General features: G+C 40.6%; 1 protein-coding gene across 1 annotated transcript in view; it reads left to right on the top strand.

The window, feature by feature from the left end:
* GMDS (GDP-mannose 4,6-dehydratase) overlaps positions 1 to 20,005 on the top strand; it is a 412,544-nt gene that overhangs the window by 337,807 nt on the left and 54,732 nt on the right. The window contains 1 exon segment of the mRNA XM_039549037.1: positions 412 to 508. Within this exon segment, the coding sequence (XP_039404971.1) occupies positions 412 to 508 (97 nt within the window).

The raw sequence follows: 20,005 nt of genomic DNA, 5'->3' as shown, positions 1-20,005 counted from the left end.
GGATTAAAGAGTTCCTGAAAGTATTGGCCAAAATACAAGAATTAAAAATATTTTAAGAAAACAGCTTTGAACCAATCCACAAATGAAAATCCTCACTGTCATATTTATTTGCAGATACATGAGACATTCTGAAATCAGGGCATTTTATTTTCCCTTAGCATTGTGTGTTTAATTTGGAAGCCCTGTATTTTAGACCTTCCACTGAATCAAAAACCAAAACAAAGAGACTTCAAAAGCCATTGTTACTCCATTCAAGTCTAAACTCTCCCTTTGTTCCTTTAGCTAATGAGTTTATACTGTCCTGCAGGGAGAATTGACACCAGCCTCAAGTAAATGAAAGCAGGCCAAATGTTGGTAAGATCAGAGCACTAAAGTAATTATGGGTTGATTAAATGTTTATCTTCTTTACAGGTGGGAAGGGAAGAATGAAAATGAAGTGGGACGATGCAAAGAGACTGGCAAGATTCATGTGACAGTCAATCACAAGTACTACAGGCCAACTGAAGTGGTAAGAAAATGCCCTCTCTTAGCTTTGCAAATGAATAATCCAATCACTCAGCCAATAAATTGCTGCATTTGGCCAGCAGTCTGTGAAAACGGCTTAATTGCACTCCCGCTGCCAGCTTTTAGACCTCTAAATTAGCCTGCTTGTTGGCCCCTCACAGCCAGCTACCTGGGGAGAAACAAGCAGCAGGCGGGAGGAGCGGGTGGCCCTCTCACGGAGACACTGCTCCACTTTGGTCATCCTCCCTGAGTGGGAGAGGCGGTGCTGGGGGGGCTAAAACATCATATGGGAAACAAAACAAAGCATAAAACAGCTCGTTGTGAATGGGAATATGGTCATCTCTTCTCCAGCTGCAAGTAGGGAAAGCAGAAGGTGGGCACTGATGGGCTTGATTATAAAGTACCACCTTCTGTGTTTCACGGTAGTATTTCATCTCCAGCCACTGAGTATCCCCTGGTCCAGCTTACATCTCTGTAACTGTGGGTGCTGCAAAATGCTGGTTTAGATGTGCTTGTGTGCTTTGCAGGGTCCCACTCAGCAAATGCTCATTTGCAGGACACATCTTTACTCCCAGGAATGCCTCAGTGAAATCTACCAGGGGTGCTAAACCAGCACGTGCTGCTGGCAGGACCAAATCACTACTGTGCTCCAATCACCTAATGCGAATTCTAGGAGAGGGAAAAAACCAACAGTATTTCCAGGTCAGGCAGGATGGTGGCAATGCACTGAGATGGTGCAGGATGAAGTCTGGTTTCTGGACACAGGGAACAGTAGCCCCAGTTGTGCTACGTGGGAGTGGGTGTACCCAGGAGAGGATTCCTCCTCTCCTGGGGAAAGTGATAGGAGCCCCACTGGCTGCTGACACAGCATCATCTGTCAGTGTGTCCATTCAGAAGAGATGTCTGATTCAAGCAAGGGGGTGACAAGAGCACCTTTGTGTTGTTGACACAGATTGCAGGGTGGGAGTGGGCGGCTGCATGTGTGGAAGTGGGCATGGATTCTAAAACTGAAATTCCGAGGGGAATAGAGACTTTCATGTTACGTTAAAAAGGCTGGACCTGTGCATTGGAATCAAATGCTAGGAAGTCATTAAGAGCTGTCTGTCATTCTGTGCTGTGGTAAGGTGTCAGGGTGATAAGGAGGACAGAGACAAAAGGACTTGCCAAACAGGAAAAGGACACTTGACCCAACAAGTCTGTGCTTTGTGAGACCCACTTTCCTGCTTTGTCATACCTCTTACTAACAAGTACGTATTCACTCCTCAAAATTCATAGCTAGTGTGTAGCTCTTTGGAAGTCCTTGCTGTAGTTTTACACTATTCATGTGCTCAGACATATTCTGCTGAAATAGTGCTGCCCATGGTCTTCTTCCTCTCTGTCCCTTTTGGTCTCCTTTTGGGAACATGGTCTCTGGATTTTAAATTCAGTCCATTATACATACTGTTTTGGGACAGTGCATAAGCACACATCCCTCAGGAATACTTGTAATTTCTAGTGGGTCCATACACAAGAATAGGGAGGTATTCAACTACAGAGTGGAATGTGGCCTTGAAATAAACACATTAGAAGTCTGATGCTTATCTGAAATTATCTGGTTTGTCATAGGCCACCTTCTCCATCTCTGTATTCCAATACCCCCATCCTGCCTTGCTTTTAATACAGTCCCGACTTGGTTCCTGTGGAACCCAGGAAGGCTGTGAAGCTGCTCAAGCATGATCAAGGTAGAAGCACAAAATGAAGTACCTTTGTCTTAAGGAGCATGCAGAGGAACTGTGAGGCAACTCCTCTATGAAGAGATGTGATATCCTTTTTTTGCAATCAGTTTCCTTTTTCGATCATCTCAGAATGGATACCCAGAATCACTTCCTCCTTCTTTTTAAATTCTAATTTGTTTTCCATTCCTTGTCGAAGGCAGGCAAACTACTGTTTGTTTCATTCAGGGAATCACATCTGTGCAATTCAAAATACTAGACCGAAAACCAATCTGTCACAAGAAAGCAAGGAAAAGCAATGAAATAACTAAAATGGACTCATGGCACCTGTCCCCTCCTGCCACTTGTACCATACTGCTGAAAGCAAGAAAGCCTGAGGTTGACATTTTGGGAGGGATCTTAGCCAGATCATTTAACAGGAATTCTGCTGTTGAATCACAGCTGACACAGAAAATCTGATGCTCAGATTCTCATGTCTTATTTAGAAACATTTCTGTCTGTCTTTCTAAAATTTAACATGGTATTCTGGAAATTGAAAATAAACATAATTTAATCTTGTGTACTGTCAGTTCTGACAGTGCCAATACATTTATTTGAAAACACATTTGTTTTCTTCAGTTAGTGATCCCTGGGGTCAAGGCCTCCCATTGAAAAGCTTAGCTGTACTGAAGAAGAAACCTTGAAATGTGAGACAGTCTTCTGGTCAAACTAAGTAGACCCTTTGAATGCCTTGGCTCTAAATCTTTTCACTCTTCTTTTGACTGCTGTGGGGCCCCTTGATATTTACTGGCCTTGGGAATTGTTCCTGCTAATGCTTCTAATGCCTGTCTCTCTCCTTCCTTCCTCATGTCTTGCCAAATGCAAACCTATCAGTATCATTTCTTTCAGTTTTTGTCAAATTCCTGTCAGTATATTTTCTGACCCTTTTAAAAATGTTTTTGGAGGTTAACCTGCTGTAAGGATTGGGGAAAAATTTTTGCTTCTGCTTTTCTTAAAATGAACAATTTTCACAGGAGCTTCATGGCAGGTTTGCTTTCTATACTGGAGGATATACTATGAAAGGTGCTTTCACTTATTTTACAATAAAGCTTTTTTTACGAGCTTTTAAAGCACATGGCTAGAAAAGTCATGCTTTACATTCATCTTCTGCTCTAGGTGTGCAAAGATCAGTTTCCACTAAGATTTACTCACCAGTGAAATGTAGGTACTTCAGAAATTACCTCACTAGTCTTTTCTACTTACAATCAGAATGTTCACGTTGTAGGTGGGCAACTTAGTTTATACTTGGATTTAAATAACCTATTTGGCATTCACAAAAATAATGTTAAAATAATTTTAAATTTCTTTCAAAAGTCAAAACTGAAGTTCAATGAGCTGCCTCAGTGAGTTGGAAACAAGCAGTCCTGCAGCACATAATGTTGTAGGCACCAGGTCTCTCAACCCTTGAAGTTGGGTAACTTTTACAGAGTTAGGGTCTGTCTTTAATTTTCTTATCTTTCAGCAGGACAATTACTTTTAATTTGTATGCATGAATTTTCCCCCAAGAATTGCACAATTGCTTCTAATTAAATTTTGCACATGAAGGTGTTTGAGTAAAAGTGCTTCTATTATTTTTGCATGGCAGATATTAAGCTAACAGTTTTATAGGAGCTTGCTTCATTTCATTGCCTTTTCCTGCAACAATGAAGATCAACTCCAGGTCTCACTGGTCTGTTGTGTCATCACAGAAGTTAGATGTATATATCTCTCAGTTAGGAGTTTACGTCACTTTTTGAAAGGGGAAAATAAAAGAAGCCTCCCAACCATATGTAAATGTTGTTTTTTCTCCGAATCTAATGTTCTGCATGTGTTACGGGCAATTCCTCCCCTTTCCTCCCACCTGTTTCTGCAGTTGTCCTACAGCTTGCCTAGCATAGGAACTGCAGGTTGTATGCATGCATCAGATTTGTTATGGGCTGGCATGGCTGTAACTGAGGATGTACATACATCATCAATGCAAATTTCCTTCTTTTAAGCAAGCCTGGAAACTGTCACAATGTGATGCTAATATTTAAGTAGTCATCTGGCCTCTTATTATTCTTCTTCAAAGGAAAAAGGGCATGCTAACTTCTTCCTTTTGTTATATGACTTAAGCAATTAAGCATTTTTCTCCCAATTCTTTCTAGCACTGATATAAATGAAATATATATATATACATATATATATGTGATTTCTCAAGTCTTATGTGTGTCACTTATACTAAATTTTGCATTTTTGCTTAACTGTGTTTGGCCTCAGTTACCCTTTTTCCTCCTTAGAATTAAGCAGGATGGCTTTAAATTTCAGTTCCTTCAGATGTTTTTTTAAAAATTCAGCTCTGTGTTTCCCATGTTTCATAGGATTCCAGTAAAAATTCCTTGGGGCATATCACATTCTCCCAAAGTCAGCTTTCTTCAAGTCAAAAACATTTCTGAACTCCTCTAAGTGTTCCTGCCCTTAAGAGCATTTAGAGTCTAATGAAACCATGATCACAAACCCCTAAATGCCCCACACTTCCACTTTAGTTTTCATACAAGCTTCATTTCCTACTCTTAAGTTCAGAGCTGCCCGTGACTGTAAACTGTTCCAATATCTGCATGAGGAAACACGTGCTTCCCTTCCTCAAGGATCTTTTTGCTCATCAATGTCAATATATGGCCTTTATTAATACTCATGAAAATGAAATGGGAACATTCAAGGAAGAATAATCTTCAGATGATTTTCCTGTCTATTTTCCTCTAGCAGTCAGGTAATGAAGTTGTGAATTGTCATAAAACTGACAGTCTTCTCTTATCTGTTTTCTTTCCTTCTGAAAATGTATGTCAACATCTGAAAACTATTGCCTCTGCTGTCCTTAATTCTTCTCCAAGCTGACTTTGCTTCTGTCTCAGCCGAAATGTTTATATTTTCCTTACTTTAATCTCAACATTATCTCTGCATTGCTTTGCCATCCTCTTCCTTTTATTTGTCCCTCCTGCTAGTAAAACCTGCAGTAGATTGTTTGTTTGTTTTAGTTAAGGCCTTACATATCAGGCATTTCGGAGGTATCTCTGAAAATATACATGTCAAATTCAGCCAAGTAAAATAATGATTAGTAGTAACTTGTCTCTATAGCATCTAAGAGGCACTTAACATATTCTAAATATTTCTCAACAGGCACGTGAAAAAGGGTTTTTAAAAAAACAGTACCACTGTGTGTCTGCCTCTCAAACGTGTATGGCAGAGCAGACAGCACAGCTCAAGTGATATCATTAAGTGGCAGCAAAGCTGGGGGAGAGCCTGATGGCATTGTGTTCTGCTGTCATTCCTGGGGATGCAACCGTCCTTGCACAGGTAGCTTTCTATTTTTTTTAATCTTATCCTGATTTTGTTCATCTTAGTTCTTCCTTAGGAGAAAGGAAGATCATTATTGCTATCAAGTTTTCCTCTCAATAGGTCACCAAACCGGAGGAGCTTCAGCAGGCTCATGTCCAGTCTTGCTCTGTGTCTTATTTAATCCTCTTAACAGACTCATAGCAGGAGCCCTAGCTTACCTCCTTTCTAGCGGGAGCAGATACCTAACAAGTGCCCCTCCAGCCCTCCCACACAAATTCTGGCTTTTTCCTTCATAATTAGCTCATTACATCAGTATTAGACCAGCACATCCAGTAAAGGAATCCCTCTGGACACCACTGCTCATCCACTGTGCTTTACTCAGTTACTCTCTTTGCGTCATCCTGCTCCTCCTCTGCTGTGCCTCCAACAAAACATTTCTCTGGCAACTTCTACAGCTGGCTCTGTTCCCCTTCTTCCTTCACCACCTCTTTCCCTGCTGTCATTCCTGTGGTTTTGAAACCAGCGATGTGTCATCTGTGACCTTCACATCTTCACTGATCTTCCTGAGACTCTCTGTGTCTTCTTTCCCATCCCGTAATGCCACAACCATCTGACAAGACTGGCCAGAGGAAGAGGGTGTCCTTACCACCTGGGGTCTAGGTTGGAGTGCTTTTGCACCTTGGGTGTTACACCATATGTTCATTTACAAGACAAACAGTTTTTCTTTGGAAATGTTCAGACTGGATGAAGAAATCTCTGACTGATTTTGGGCAATGCAATTTTCCGATCTGGGTGCGTAAAGAGATTGCAACTCCATTGAAAAGCTGGTGTGTAAAGATAAAGCTGTCATCCAGGCAGAAGGGTTGGTGGTTTTGATTCATTGCTCATTTTTCTAAATGCTGTTGACACATAGCAATTAGTGGCCGTCTTAGATGTGACAGATCTCTGCTCAACTCCTGAAAACAGATTTTTAAATTAAACTTAGGTGACTGGAGGATTAAGGCTGAGGGAGAGGTGAGTGAGGATGGAAGGCTGTCTACCTCCTTAATTAGACCCTACCTGATTCAGCCAGGCATCCAAGCAAGTGCTTCACTTCAAGGGCATGAATAGTTAATAGGGACAGTTTCCATACGAGTAGCTAAGAGTGTGCTTATGTGCATTGCTGCATCTTAATATGAAGGACAGCAATTTATCTGTAATGGGAACTGAGAAGGCCAGCCCAAACACTGTGGGAGCTCAGGAGGTGCCAGCTGATTATTCTTGTTTGCCTGCTCCATTGTACAGTGCCTGGGAGCAGAGATGCTGAAATAGCTCAAGACACTTTCTTTAGTCAGGTTCTTTTAGGGTAGCTTTTAGTAGGTAGGCAAGAAGGAATTATACCAAGTTCATGTAGTTTGTAGTTTTAATCAACTGCTCCAGCCCGTAATTCTTCTCTGCCTTCCCGACAGTGGGGGGTCTTACTGCCACCTCTTCACTTATTCATGTTTATTCATGCACAGAAAGTCTCTTTTAATCTCACCTCTTATCCCCTTGCCTCCCCCTTCTCTTGGCCTGCCATTTGGCCTCCTCCTCCCCCTTGTTATCTCTCTCTGTTGTCTCACCCTCATTTGGACCATCCCTTGTTTTCTTATCACTGCCTATCCTATGCCTGTCCCATACAAACACTCCAGCAGATGTGGTGGGAAATGCAAAGCCTCTGAAGGGAAGTCATGAGGGTGGGAGAGAGCCTGGAGCAGGCAAAAGCCATGACAGAAGGCTCAGGCAGCACCAAGACACATTTGTCACAACTGCTAGGTTTTCCCTCCTGCCAGCAATCTCTACCACCTACAGCCTATTCCCCATTTTCTGTGTGAGATCAGACATTCAAAAGAGCCAAACTGTGCCTCAGACCACATTTTGGAGTGTCCAGTGAGACTGGCAGAGTGGCGCAGCACAAATCTGTTCCCATCAGGCTTTTCTGAAGACCTTAGTGTCAGAGGTGCTTGAGGTCACTTACACACCTGATTACTGTTCACATTCAAAAGTGGGAGCATGTCTGAAGATCTGTCTCACTTTCAGATGCTGTTTATTTTATTTTACAATGGGTTTTTAGAAGTCAAGCAATATGTTAACAATACTGTTCTCATTTTGACTGTGTTTCCCATGTCGTTGTAACCTTTTCTTTCGAGTGTGCCATGCCAATTCAACCCTTGCAACAGTTTTAGAATGGCAGCAGAGAACTGTAAATGACATGATTTATGTAAAAATAAAAATGACTTTTGAATTCAGAGGATATGAGACAGAGGTAAGGTTTCCTTCAGAAAATCTGGAATTAAGGGCTAGGCTTAGTTCTAATTTCTCCAGCCTTAGCCAGAGCTTGCTTGCCTTCAGCTGTTTGTATTTTGTTTTATGAGTGAGTGGGTGTACAAAGGAAAATGACAGCCCCAGAGTGTTCATGTGTTTCATCTGAGAAGCCATGAGATGGTTGTAGAGTTGGCAAAAGTAGTTTCTGCTGGGTTTGGGTCAGCAGAGGCCTTGCCATCAGCCTTTTCAGCATGGAGTCCTCCAGTCAGGGGTTTGCTGCAGAAATAGGTGTCTCCAGCCTGGGTATGCCATGGCACCTAATATTTTTCTTCTTGAAAGATAGTACTTCAAGCCACCGATTCTCAAATCCCATGCCCTCTTGCAATATATTTATCAATTTTATATGAGAATGAGTGCAGTTGTCCCTCTGAGGGACAGTCCAGGGCAGTGTGAAAGGGCCATTTGGACCAGGTTAGGAGAAATGCATAAAGGCACAGTAAGTTCTTAGGAAGGAGGAGGGTGTGGGGTTTTGTCTCCAAAAGCTTTCATTTCATGATTTTTCAGGTGTTTCACAGTCCAAAAATGACAGTAGACATCTATCAATTTCTTTTATTACTTTAGTTATCTGAAGTTTATTCCCCTAGAAACTGTGGGATGTTTTAACTTCACCTGTGGGGAAAAAAAGTCAAAAAATATTCTGCTTAAAAAAAATCAAAATTGTCCCTTCAGTTTTTCTAAGGAAATCCTGATTTGGGGGGGAGGAAGGTACTTTTCTAGGGGAGTCAGAGTTTATTTTAATTTAGTCCTAGAGGTCTTCTGTCTCCGCCAAAATGTCAACAAGGAGTTTTTCTTCAGACCCATCCCTGTCCTTCACCATTTACAATTTCTCTCAAGAGGGAAAATAGTTGAAAGGAGGTGGAAGTTTGGAAGTGGTTGTTTAAAAAAATAAATCTTCACCTTTCCCCTCTATCACTTTTAGAGTCATCATTTGTAAATTAACAACTTCATGATGGAGGCATGAAGAGGTGGGACCTTTGCTATTATTGCTACCCTGTGATGATGATGATGTTGAGGAGTGCTTGTTGAGTGATGTTGAGGATCACCTTCCATACCTTCTTGTCTCATATTTGTATTCCAGAAAAAAACCATAGCAGTGATTCGGACCGTATCAGAACTTAAAAACCTTTTACATTATTAATTATTTTTTAGTATCCTTAATGTTTCCCTGGTGTTCAAGAAGACCTTGTATGGTTGAATAGCAGGGGAAATTGAGCCTTGTAGATATAAACAACTTTTTTAAAACTGGGGGGGGAGAGGGGGGGTGCGGGGAGGGGAAGAAGAATTGTTGTTGCTGAATAAAACCTGAGAATAATTATCTCTGTGTCATAAACATCTACAGTATTTGTCATGAACCAGGAAATGGTTCTTCTTGCCCATCTTGGATGTTCCCCAAATTGTCTGATGTCCCAGCTGGATGGGTGAAAGAGGAGACAGTAATTATCTGCAGGGCAGGAGAGACTTAAACATTAAGAGCTTTATGCCTAGGATCAGCTGGAATTTTTTGCTCATTCCTCACATATAGTCTCTGAGCTCACCAAAGCAGACAATATGAAAAATATTAACAGGATTCAAGAAGACATTAGTAATAGATTAAGAGTGCATGCCTCTCTTGTGAGACTTTTTCTTTCTTGATTTCTTCTTTTTTTTCAGTCAGAAAATTCTAAAGGTGAGTAGGTGAAGTCAATTTTAATAATTCACAGACAATAATACATCTATTTCTTGTTTGACAGAGCTAGTGTTTAAACTATTAGCATTGTCTGGCATAACATGAAACAGGGTCACTCATCCCTTTGAAACCTCTAACCTGGCCTCATTTGAATTTCTTCCTTCCAGCTTTGCCAGTACATTTTAATAGTCTTCGTAGAGCTCTCAGCTGCCTTGTGACTTCAGACTTTATCTACCAGGTTGTGGTTAGGAGTAGAGTAAGACAGCACCATTCCTTGTCAACTTTTCTGTGTGCAATGACACAGAAACCTCAGTGCTACAGCTAGCCATTGAAATTCAAAACAGACCACTCAACTGCTGAACAGAAATGGGTTTTTAAATCAGATTTTCTCTTTGGAGCACCATTCTGTAATTCTTGAAAGCACTCTTACTTTTTATTACTTCTTCCAAACTGCTGAACAGGAACTACTTTGCAGTCATGCTTTGTATTGATTAGCCGTAAAGGAAAAGGGGGAATAACAATAATGAAAACAAAAAAATATGGTTTAAAATAGGACACCTGCCTGGTTTTTTGCAGTGATCTATGACAAGTTCATGTTTTTAATTCACTACATCTGTTACCGAGTTAGTGGTTGCAGACCTTAGTTTTAAAAATTTCCAGACCGGGTAACTAGGAGTTTAATTGCTTTTGTGCTTATTTTTAATTCTGTTTGACCCATAGAATACTACACTTTTACCTTCTGATTTTGAAAGCAAACCCATATATTGAAGCTTCTTTACAATAACAAAGACTTCTGACTAAAGTAATTGGCTGCCACTATAGCTTTTTCCTTAGATAACAGTTGTAAATTTCCAAACCACTAATCTTTGGCAGCATTTTCCTCTTGATCCAAGTTTCTGTTTCCATGTGTTGGTGGAGATTAAAAAGTGGGTTATGAAGGTGAAATTGGAACCAGAGGAAATGTGAGGTTTTAGGAAAAGCTCAGGTAGGGCCAAGTTTGCTCTGTCCACTGTTTTCATAGCTGTGAAACGAAGCCTACTGGGGCCTTTTCTTGTACTGCAGTGTCACCACTGATCACGCATTGTGACATTTGCTCCTCACTCAAAACAATTCTTCTGTAGGGCTAATCCTATAAAATTACCACAGTCTTTTATCCTGCACATAGTTGGCTGAAAGGGCTTGCAGATGAGTATCCAAGGTAGTATTTAGGTATTTTTCCTGACCTTCCTTTCTCTGTCTCCTCCCCAAGGTGCTTATTGTTATTATCTTTGTATTTTACATATTTGTTACATGCCTTCTGGATGGCTTCCGGGCTTAAAATAAAGGCCAAAATTAATCTTGACTGATGAAGTAAATCCCAGGAGTGAGATAGCTCAGGTATTATAAACAAGAAGTTGTCATGACTAGAATGTGACTAGCCCTATAGGTAAACCACCCACCTCTATAATAATTCAATAGCTGTGTGGCATAAATAAATGCAAGGAGAAGGGGGACACAAGAGTAAAAACAAAAACACAGGAAGATGCCCTTTTCACCACAGTAGAGATCCACGGCAGGGAAAACTTATGAGCACTTGAAAAACAGCCAAAGGGAGTTGGTGATGGATGACAGGCAGTTTGTGTGCTGGAAAGCTCACAAGAAATATTCTTAATTTTGCCTTCTAGTATTAGCAACCACAATTAATTCTACTTTGGCTTAACTGCTAAATGGAATAAAGGAAAAAAAAATGATTGACTTCATTAAGATCTTAAATATGGCCTTGTGAAGGATTTCCTACTCCAGAGTAATGCCTGGACAATTATCTTTGATACCCTTGATAACATAACTTGCTATGACTGAGAATACCATGGATGCAAACATCTGCATCCAGCGGCCCCTTCAGCTGGGATATACTTTCAGAGAAAGCAGGTTTCAGGGCCATGCTTGCTGGGTGAAAAACGTACGTGCAGGTATATGACAGCTTGTGCACTTGCTGTGGGTTTTGTGAGGATCAGCATTATATACCAGAGTTCATCAAATGGGCATTTTGTACACTGGCATGCAGACAACTTATGACTTACCAGGACTTTGAGCTGGGAGGGACCATTAAGAAATGTGACAAAGTGGCTGGAGTCATTGTTGCTTTTGGCTGGGACTACCAAGTATTCTCCTATTTATCACAGAAAGAGGAAAGGGCCTGCTGAAGTGGTCAGGGGAATGTAATCAATAACTCTTTTTCCACACACCAACCAAGGAATGCCAATGAATGACAGCTAGAGACAGAAAGAACTAAATGCATTAGATGTGAATGCCTCCTTGGTTTGTATACCAATTTTTCCCCTGTTGCTGACTACCTTTTTTCCTGTAAAACCTGCAGAATCTGTGTTGTCCCGCAATGTCTTTTTTAACTGCCAAGAACTCAGAGAGACAGTGTTTGCAGAGCAAAACCTCAAAACCTCTAGAGTGTCCTCAAACACTGGGTGATGTAAAGGCTGTCTCAGGGTTCCTGTGTAACCTGTTAAAGACAGTTCAGGAGATTGGTGTGCTCCAATAGATGTATCACACCTGTGTGTCACTTCCAAAAGCTGTAAGGAGATTCTTAAGGCAGAGAAATGAACTTTATACCAAGTTCCTCTACAAGAAAATGTTCATTTTGTATCAGGGTCCAAAGTGAAGGAATATCCAATTAGAATTTTTTGCATTTCCCTTTTATTCTTTGCTGTCAACTTGCCATATTTTTGCCTTCTCATAAAAAGTACCATCTAACCAATTACAGTGATCTCTGTAGAAATGCACCTTGAAGAAAAGCATTCTGTTGATGTAAATTATTTTAACATGGACTTTGGATATTAGAGAAATTCCTGAATAAGGGAAGGGAGGTTTAGACATTTCTGTAAGGATATTAATTTAAATAGTAATGCTAATGGGAAGGGATGACTTGACAATGCACTGGTGGAGGTAAACAGACTCATTTCTGTGAAAAGGGTGTTGACAAGCAGTGATTTTAGGGAAGTCTCCAGACAGAGTCCAGACTCTGACTTTAGGGATTTAGGCAATATAAAAATTATTATTAAAAAAAAAAAAAAGACAACTCAAACATTTACATCAGCTGTGCCTGCAGCTTTTTCATTTTTCTTTTTTTTTTTACATACTTTTGTTCTATTAAACATTTCCAGAAACTTTGTACAGTTAAGCCTAGCACTGTGAAAAGGACTAATACCCTCTTTTGATAAGCTCTTCCTGTGTTGCTTTTGTGTCAAATCGAGTATATTTCAGCTTCGAATTTAGGCTTCTTCAAAAGAATAGAATATGTAGGGCCTTGAGCCTGATAGACCTCATGTGGACCTGAACTGAAATAATCCCATTGAGTATCATGTTTTTGAATATGAAGTGCCTTTGAATATTCTCATGGCCTTAGGCATAGATACAGGGATGACTCCCTCCAAAACCAAGTTCCAGGCATGCTGACAAAATCATTTCCTCATGTCCCATAGAGTGTTTTGCTTTGGTTTGTTCACATACCCCAAATTAATTTTTATTTTGCCTACAAAGGTGGTGCTTTGTGAAGAGGGAGCTTACAAGCATCCTGTTTTGTTGCTTCTTTTTTGCCCCCTCCACAAAACATCCCACTGAATGCTGCTACAAAGAAAGCAGATTCCCCTGTCTGTACCCTCAGATCCCTCCTGAAAACTCTCATTGCCTTCAAAAATCACTGCACACTCGTGGTGATGTGCTGTAACTTCTAGAGCATCTCGATGATGGCTGTTGTTTGTTGTTGTCTTCTTGCACTGTGTCTCTACTTATTTGTGCTCCCTTTCCTGTACTGTGGGCATGGGAATGCAACTTGATCTAAAGATTTAGGCTGAGCAAAGGAGAAAAATGGAGTCGCAACAGTGTGAAACGCTTCAGTGCAGCAGAAACAGAGTAAATTAGCTCATATAAAAGCCTGTTTTTCATGGTAGCAGTATGACTTCATGTTGTTAGCTGGTTCAGTAATGTGCAGCATGGCCTTGGATTATGAACATTTTGTGCAGGAAAATTTCTTTCGGTTCTGATTTGCAGCACAGCTAGAGTAGGAAGATCCTGGGTGATGGCAGAGATTTTCAGAAACAGGCTATAATAATCACCATTATATCTTTGTAAAGATTTTAGATAAACATGTGTGGGAAGCTATTTTTTACATCTTTTAAGATTCTGCTCCATAAATGCTGACTTTCACCTGCATGCAAAAGTTGAAGGAAGGATACCAAGCCTAGATAGGTGTTTGGGTAACAAGACAGCTTTTCAGTTCACTGAGACCCAAGCAGCTCGTCCTCTTGCTGGAAATTCTTTGGATACCATCTTTAAATGTTTTACAGTATTTTTATTAGTACTTTCCACTCTTTGGTGGATCAATGGAAGTCTGTTCTGAAATTTTAGGCACTTCTTTCTTTGCATTAGCGTTTCAAATTAATGGTCTGCAACTGTAAACTTACATAGTTGTACTGACACATTTTTTAAATATAAAGCTCTCATGTTCCTGCAGTTAAAGGAAGATCCAAAGAAAATGAGAATATCTGGCACTCCAGTCTCCACTATCAGCTCATTAGCCGATTCTGCAAATTTATTCTTCATGTGGAAAAAATGTTGTGACGTATTGGCTTGTTGGCTGTATCATAGAAGTTACACTGGTAACTGTGTTACTATAAATTTCAAACCAGTGCATATTTTCAGCAGTTGCAAGGTATCTTCACGAACGGTTCTGGTGGCGCACTTTAGTAAGACATATTTTAGATTCAAAATGCTGGAAACATTGTAGGCAGTAATGTGATTTCATCCAGCCCTTATATGGATTGTATAGTACCTGGCTTTTTCCTCTTTCAAAAAGATGCAGTTAGAATCATAGCCTAGAATCATAGAATATCCTGAATTGGGAGGGACCCATAAGGATCATCAAAGTCCAACTCCTGGCCCTGCACAGGACACCCCAAGAGTCACACCATGTGCCTGAGGGCGTTTTCCAAACACTTTTTGAACTCTGTTAGGCTTGGTGCTGTGGTCATTTCCCTGGGGAGCCTGTTCCAGTGCCTGACCATCCTCTGAGTGAAGAACCTTTTCCTGATAGCCAAACTAAACCTCCCCTGACACAGCTTCAGGCCATTCCCTCAGTTCCTGTCACTGGTCACCACAGAGAAGAGATCAGTGCCTGCCCCTCCACTTTCCTATGCTGGGAAGTTGTAGAATGCAGTAAGATCTCCCTTCAGTCTTCTCTTCTCCAGGCTGAACAGACCAAGTGACCTCAGCTGCTCCTCATACTGTTTCCTCTCCAGACACTTCACCATCTTTGTTATCTCCTTTGGATGCTCTCTAATAGTTTAATGTCTTTCTTATATTGTGGCACCCAAAACTGCCCCCAGCACTCGAGGTGAGGCCGCCCCAGTGCAGAGCAGAGTGGGACAATCCCCTCCCTTGCCTGGCTGGCGATGCTGTGCCTGATGCCCCCCAGGACAGCACTGGCCCTGCTGGCTGCCAGGACACTGCTGACTCGTGTTCAGCTTGCCAGAAGAACCCCCAGGTCCTTTTCCACGGTGCTGCTCTCCAGCCTCTCATTCCCCAATTTGTACATCAAGTACCTAATACATCCAAATACACCTATCCTGTCGTTTTTCTACTAAAAATTGAAAATTCAGTGTTAAGGATCAGTTTGTCGTTGATTTGCTGTGATCCTTGGGGAGTTTTATATGATTTCTGATGCTAGACTCAGAAAGTTTTGTGCAGAGTGCTTGGGAACTCATTTTCATTTAAACTGTGGCGTTCCTATACTTCTACAAGAAAATGGGCTTTACAAGGGAAGTTTATTATTACCAAACTACTTGAGTGAAGGCTGAGGTATCAGCTTATTTCTGCTAATGGCAATGTCATGTGGAGAATGTACACTATTTTCACAGGGCTGAGCCTTGTCTCCTGTCCTTTTTCTTTTCAGTATGTGCTGGTGCACTGTGTGACTTATACCTCTCTGTTGAGAAACATTGTCTCCATACTTTATTACTCTCCCTAGCCTTACACTTAATTCTCTGCATTTTGATCGCCTAATGAACCATTTTCCAATAGCGTCATTAGTCATTCCACTATTTTCCTTCTTCTTTCCCCCCAAATGTCTGTTATCACTCCTTTTAAATGTATTTTAGACATTGCATTTTTACTGTTACATCTTTTCAGAGCTAAAATAATTCTGGTTTACTTATTGCTTTTTCTTTTTCTCAAAAGAAATATGAGACTCTTGTCCCAGAACACTAATTCCCCACTTTTGTTACAGCCCAGCATCTGTACTGCTCTCAGTTTTTGCTGCCCAGCTGGCTGAACATGCAAGTGTCTTATCAATCTTTTTGCAGAAACAGAACTTCAGGTTATATTCTAGGAGACGCCTTTTAAAAACATCTCCAAGAATCACAGAGCAAAAACAAAAAAAGCACATGCCTGGAAATATTCTACTGGCGAAAAGAAGGGAAAGAGTCCAGCTTCTTGGTGTAGGTTGTTGTCAGGTTTTTTTCCCAGATATTGGTAAGTGAAACAGAACTTGATTTGGTGTTCATTCTTGATGAAATGCACGTGTCGTGCGTATACATGTGCTTTCTCTCTCTTTCTTCTCTGTTTAAATCCCATTTAAACAGTGCTCAGTGACGGCTGGGAGTTGTAATCCATGTGCAACTCTGTCATGAGGCAAACACCAGCTGGAGGGACGGCTCTACAGTCTGCAACCAGTTGAGTTGCTGAGGAGCCATAAAAAAGGGAAAAAGGGGTTCATGAGAACTCAAACAGTGCCTTTTGGAAAGTGTTTCTTACACTCACTTAAGAGCTGCAAAGTCTGTATCTTGTACAGTTTCTTGTGCTTAGCCAGGGACAAGATTACATAACAGAAAATGACAGAACTTCACAGCCAAATTGGTACTTTCTCAGATTTGTTTGACAAGGTATTTCACACAGCTTCAGAGTAGACTGAAAGCACCTACAGAAAACCTGCTGTTTACTACATAGAAAGAAAAACAATTTTTTGTTCTTTTTATTGAAGGAAACTTTTTTTCCCCTGACAGAATTAGGAACAGTTGTGAATATTTCTATTTGGTTCTTTACTCCTGATAGATGTTTTCATTAAAGTCCCAGTTTGGATGCATTTGTAGAAGGTTATCTGAAGAAACACAGATGTTTGGAAGTTTACCATTCTTTTAATTAAATAACGTGTTAGGGTATATTTATAGCTTTGCTGATCCAGAGCCATAGGTTAACAACTCTTGTACTCCAATACTATTGAGTAATTGCCCAGAGCACTATCCTAACACTTCTGTAAAACAAAGCACTAGGGACTGTTAGTGTAGAAAACTGCAGAATTTTATAAGGGAATTTTACCAGGGAGCACTATTAAAAATAAATACCTCTATTTATGGGTGTTGGCTAATGAGTGGAACATTAGAAAAAGATGCTAAGTAGTGATGGCTTCAGCAGTAGAAATTACAAATGACAACAGATATTCCTGAGTGGTGAAGATATCATAATTGCTATTACTGAGCTTCCTGCCTGGCTTCCTTGGTGTTATGCTCAAAAATAGCAAAGTACTTTATACCTGTGTTGTAGAAGAGCAGATCTTGAGAATATTTGATGATGGTATTAGTTAGAACAAATATTCTGGCTACAAGGGTATTTGGACTTGGGGATCTTCAGATTAAGTACATCCCACCCTTCCTGCTTGTAATTGTCTGCCAAAGCAGCACACTAAAAGGTTAGTGAAATGAGAACCTTAGGAACTGTTGTTAGTGGAGAATGAGAAGGTAGCCTTACAAACTGCATAGATCCTCTTAGGATCACATTGAATTGAAGTGGTTGTAAGTTGTGGGCTGTGAAACAGATCTCTTAACATTTGACATACACTACAAATGGAGCCATTCATTCTTTGGGTGAAATTAATTTTAATGTACTGTGGTGCTGGTGCCTGTTGTAGACCATCTTGCAGCATACAGTGGCCGAAGAGGTAAAGTATGGAAATGATCAGTCGGGTGGAGGTTGAAATCCTGACCACAGCAGCCTTCAGTGGAGCCCAGGTCTCATTTGCATGGTGTGTTTTCACAAAAGGGATCCTACTTCCTGGGGAGTGCATGCATTCAATAAAATGCTTTATGCCTCTCAGTGAGGGTTTTTGATGGGATGACTGCAAGGGGAGGGAATGGTGATCCTGCCCTAAGCCTGGGCAGTGTAAGAATGGGAATTGCAGTTACAATTATTTTCTTTTGTTTTGGTAATTTAAAGAAACACACATGCACACATATACACACAAACACTCTGTCCTGACAGTTTGGAAACCTTTGCCTCTTTCCTTCTGCTTTTTCTTTGATGAAATGCTGTAATTAGAAGGCCTTGTACTGCAGCTCCATTGCCACTCATATGCTTTCACTTACTTGCTATGATCATTAAGAAAGTCAGCTTTGAAGAAAAAAAAAACAGTGATAGCATGCTTAATTCACTCCCAAACTCAGTCCCACATTAATAACTGACAGTAATCACACTGCTATTAGATAGAGGCTTAGAGGGACACTGCAGGCAGTTCCCTGGGATCTGAAGTCCTGCTTCAGGGTAGAATTTGTAAGTGAGACATCCCCTCCAGGGTTACTCACAGAGGAAGGAAGGGATGGCCAGTGTCTTGGCCCATAGGCTTGAAATTCTTGCCAGCAAAGCTGGATCTCTATGAAAAGGTCTGCAGTTCAGCAGCGCTGTGGTATAAATACACCTCTGCAGCCAGGAGCAGTGGAAAGACAGAGACACTGAGGGAAGGCTTACTTCAGCTGTAAATGTTCATCCTTTGGAAAACAAGTATTTTATTTCACCAGTCATACCCAATTCAAAGGTTCTTAATATAAGCATCTCAGAAGTGACCTCAATTTTCCAAATCAGCTAACACTGACTGACAGGCATTGTTGACATGATAAAGAAAAGCAGTATATTTACTGCAACTAACCTTGCCCAAGCATAATTGTCTTCAATAGTGGCTGAGGTGGCAACTAAGTGGTGTTTTCTGTTGATTTCCATATTCAGTTACCTTCAGATAAAATGCTGTTCTTTTAATTGGGGGTGCTATGAGCTGAGAATAACGAGTTTTACTTAGCTGACACAAAGTAGTACAAGTACAAAATTTTGCATGCATTCAGTGACAGCTCTGACCATAGGCTGGAGAAATGTGACATCCGTGCAGACAAGCAGAAGAGGCATTGAACACTTTAGGATTAAACTGAAGATTTTTAGTGTCTAAGTTACTTGCATTTTGAGGTGAAAGGGTTAATAGTTCTCCAAAATAAAAGTTTCAAAATAAAAGTTTTTCTTTGGAAAAACAAAACAATAATTGTTGTTTCAGCAAGATTTTCAACTTCAGAAGCTTTTTGTGACTTTAAATTCTCTCTGTGTTTTCAGTCCTAAGCTCTCGATCTAGGATTGGTGTAATATAACACACATTATGCTTGGCTTCCTAAACAAGTTTTTATTAAGTTACTGTGCTCTTTGCAATCTTGGAAACTTTTTAATTCTCACTTTACACTTCACAGCTATCTCCGTGTGCGATGCAAACACTGGCTGTAAAATGAGCAAGTGAAACACTTCCCTGCAATTAAGAAAGGAGGTGGTTTCCTCAGTGGAAATCTGCATTGGCCATAACAAGAGCTACAACTCAGCATCTCATTTAACACTTCAGATTGTCTTTGCATATGTGGGCTAAAGTCCAACAGCTTTAGGAAATCCTTGGTGGATAGTAATCTGGAACACAAAAAGCAGAAGTCATACTTCAACACAATTGATAGCCTCTACTAACTAGAAGTCTTTGGGCTAAATTATCATGGAGATGCAATTAACTGTCTTTCACGGAGAGGGTGGGTCCTTCCAGATCCAGGAGGAGAGGTCACAGATGGGGTGGTGTGGTTATGTGGTTAAGGGTAATTTGGCTTGCTCAGAAAAAGGTCCAGGCTCCAGGCACTTAGGCTGAACACATGCAAAGCCAGACAGCAAGAAATGCCATGTACCACCAGTCTACCACATCTGCCACCAGATGACCCATCCAGACTGCAAATTCAGGCTTTTTTTGCTTTTTTTTTTTCCTTTCTTCCTGTGTTTTCTGTCAAGAAAGTAACTTTGACTTGCATCTCTGACTCGCCCTGAGGAAAGGGACACAATCAAGTGGGCAGTCTTTAGTCTTGTTGACTCTGTGGAAAGGAAATAGATTATAATCTTTCCTCCAGGTATTTGTTGTGCTGAATTCCCTCAATGGGTTCTCAAGTATTTTATTATGCATTTCATGGGGCTCCTCAAGCTGTAAGCTCCAAAGTGGAAGGGAGTTTCATTATCAAATTGTGATTAGTGCTATGTCCAAAATGTGAAATAGTTGAGTTAATAATTTGTTTACATGTCTGAGACAAAGCAAGTAGAGAGAGTCACCTCTTTTTGAGAAAACACGCTT

Source organism: Corvus cornix, chromosome 2 (assembly GCF_000738735.6).
Source record: "Corvus cornix cornix isolate S_Up_H32 chromosome 2, ASM73873v5, whole genome shotgun sequence".
Lineage (NCBI taxonomy): Eukaryota > Metazoa > Chordata > Aves > Passeriformes > Corvidae > Corvus > Corvus cornix.
This window is presented reverse-complemented; position numbering and strand designations above follow the sequence as displayed.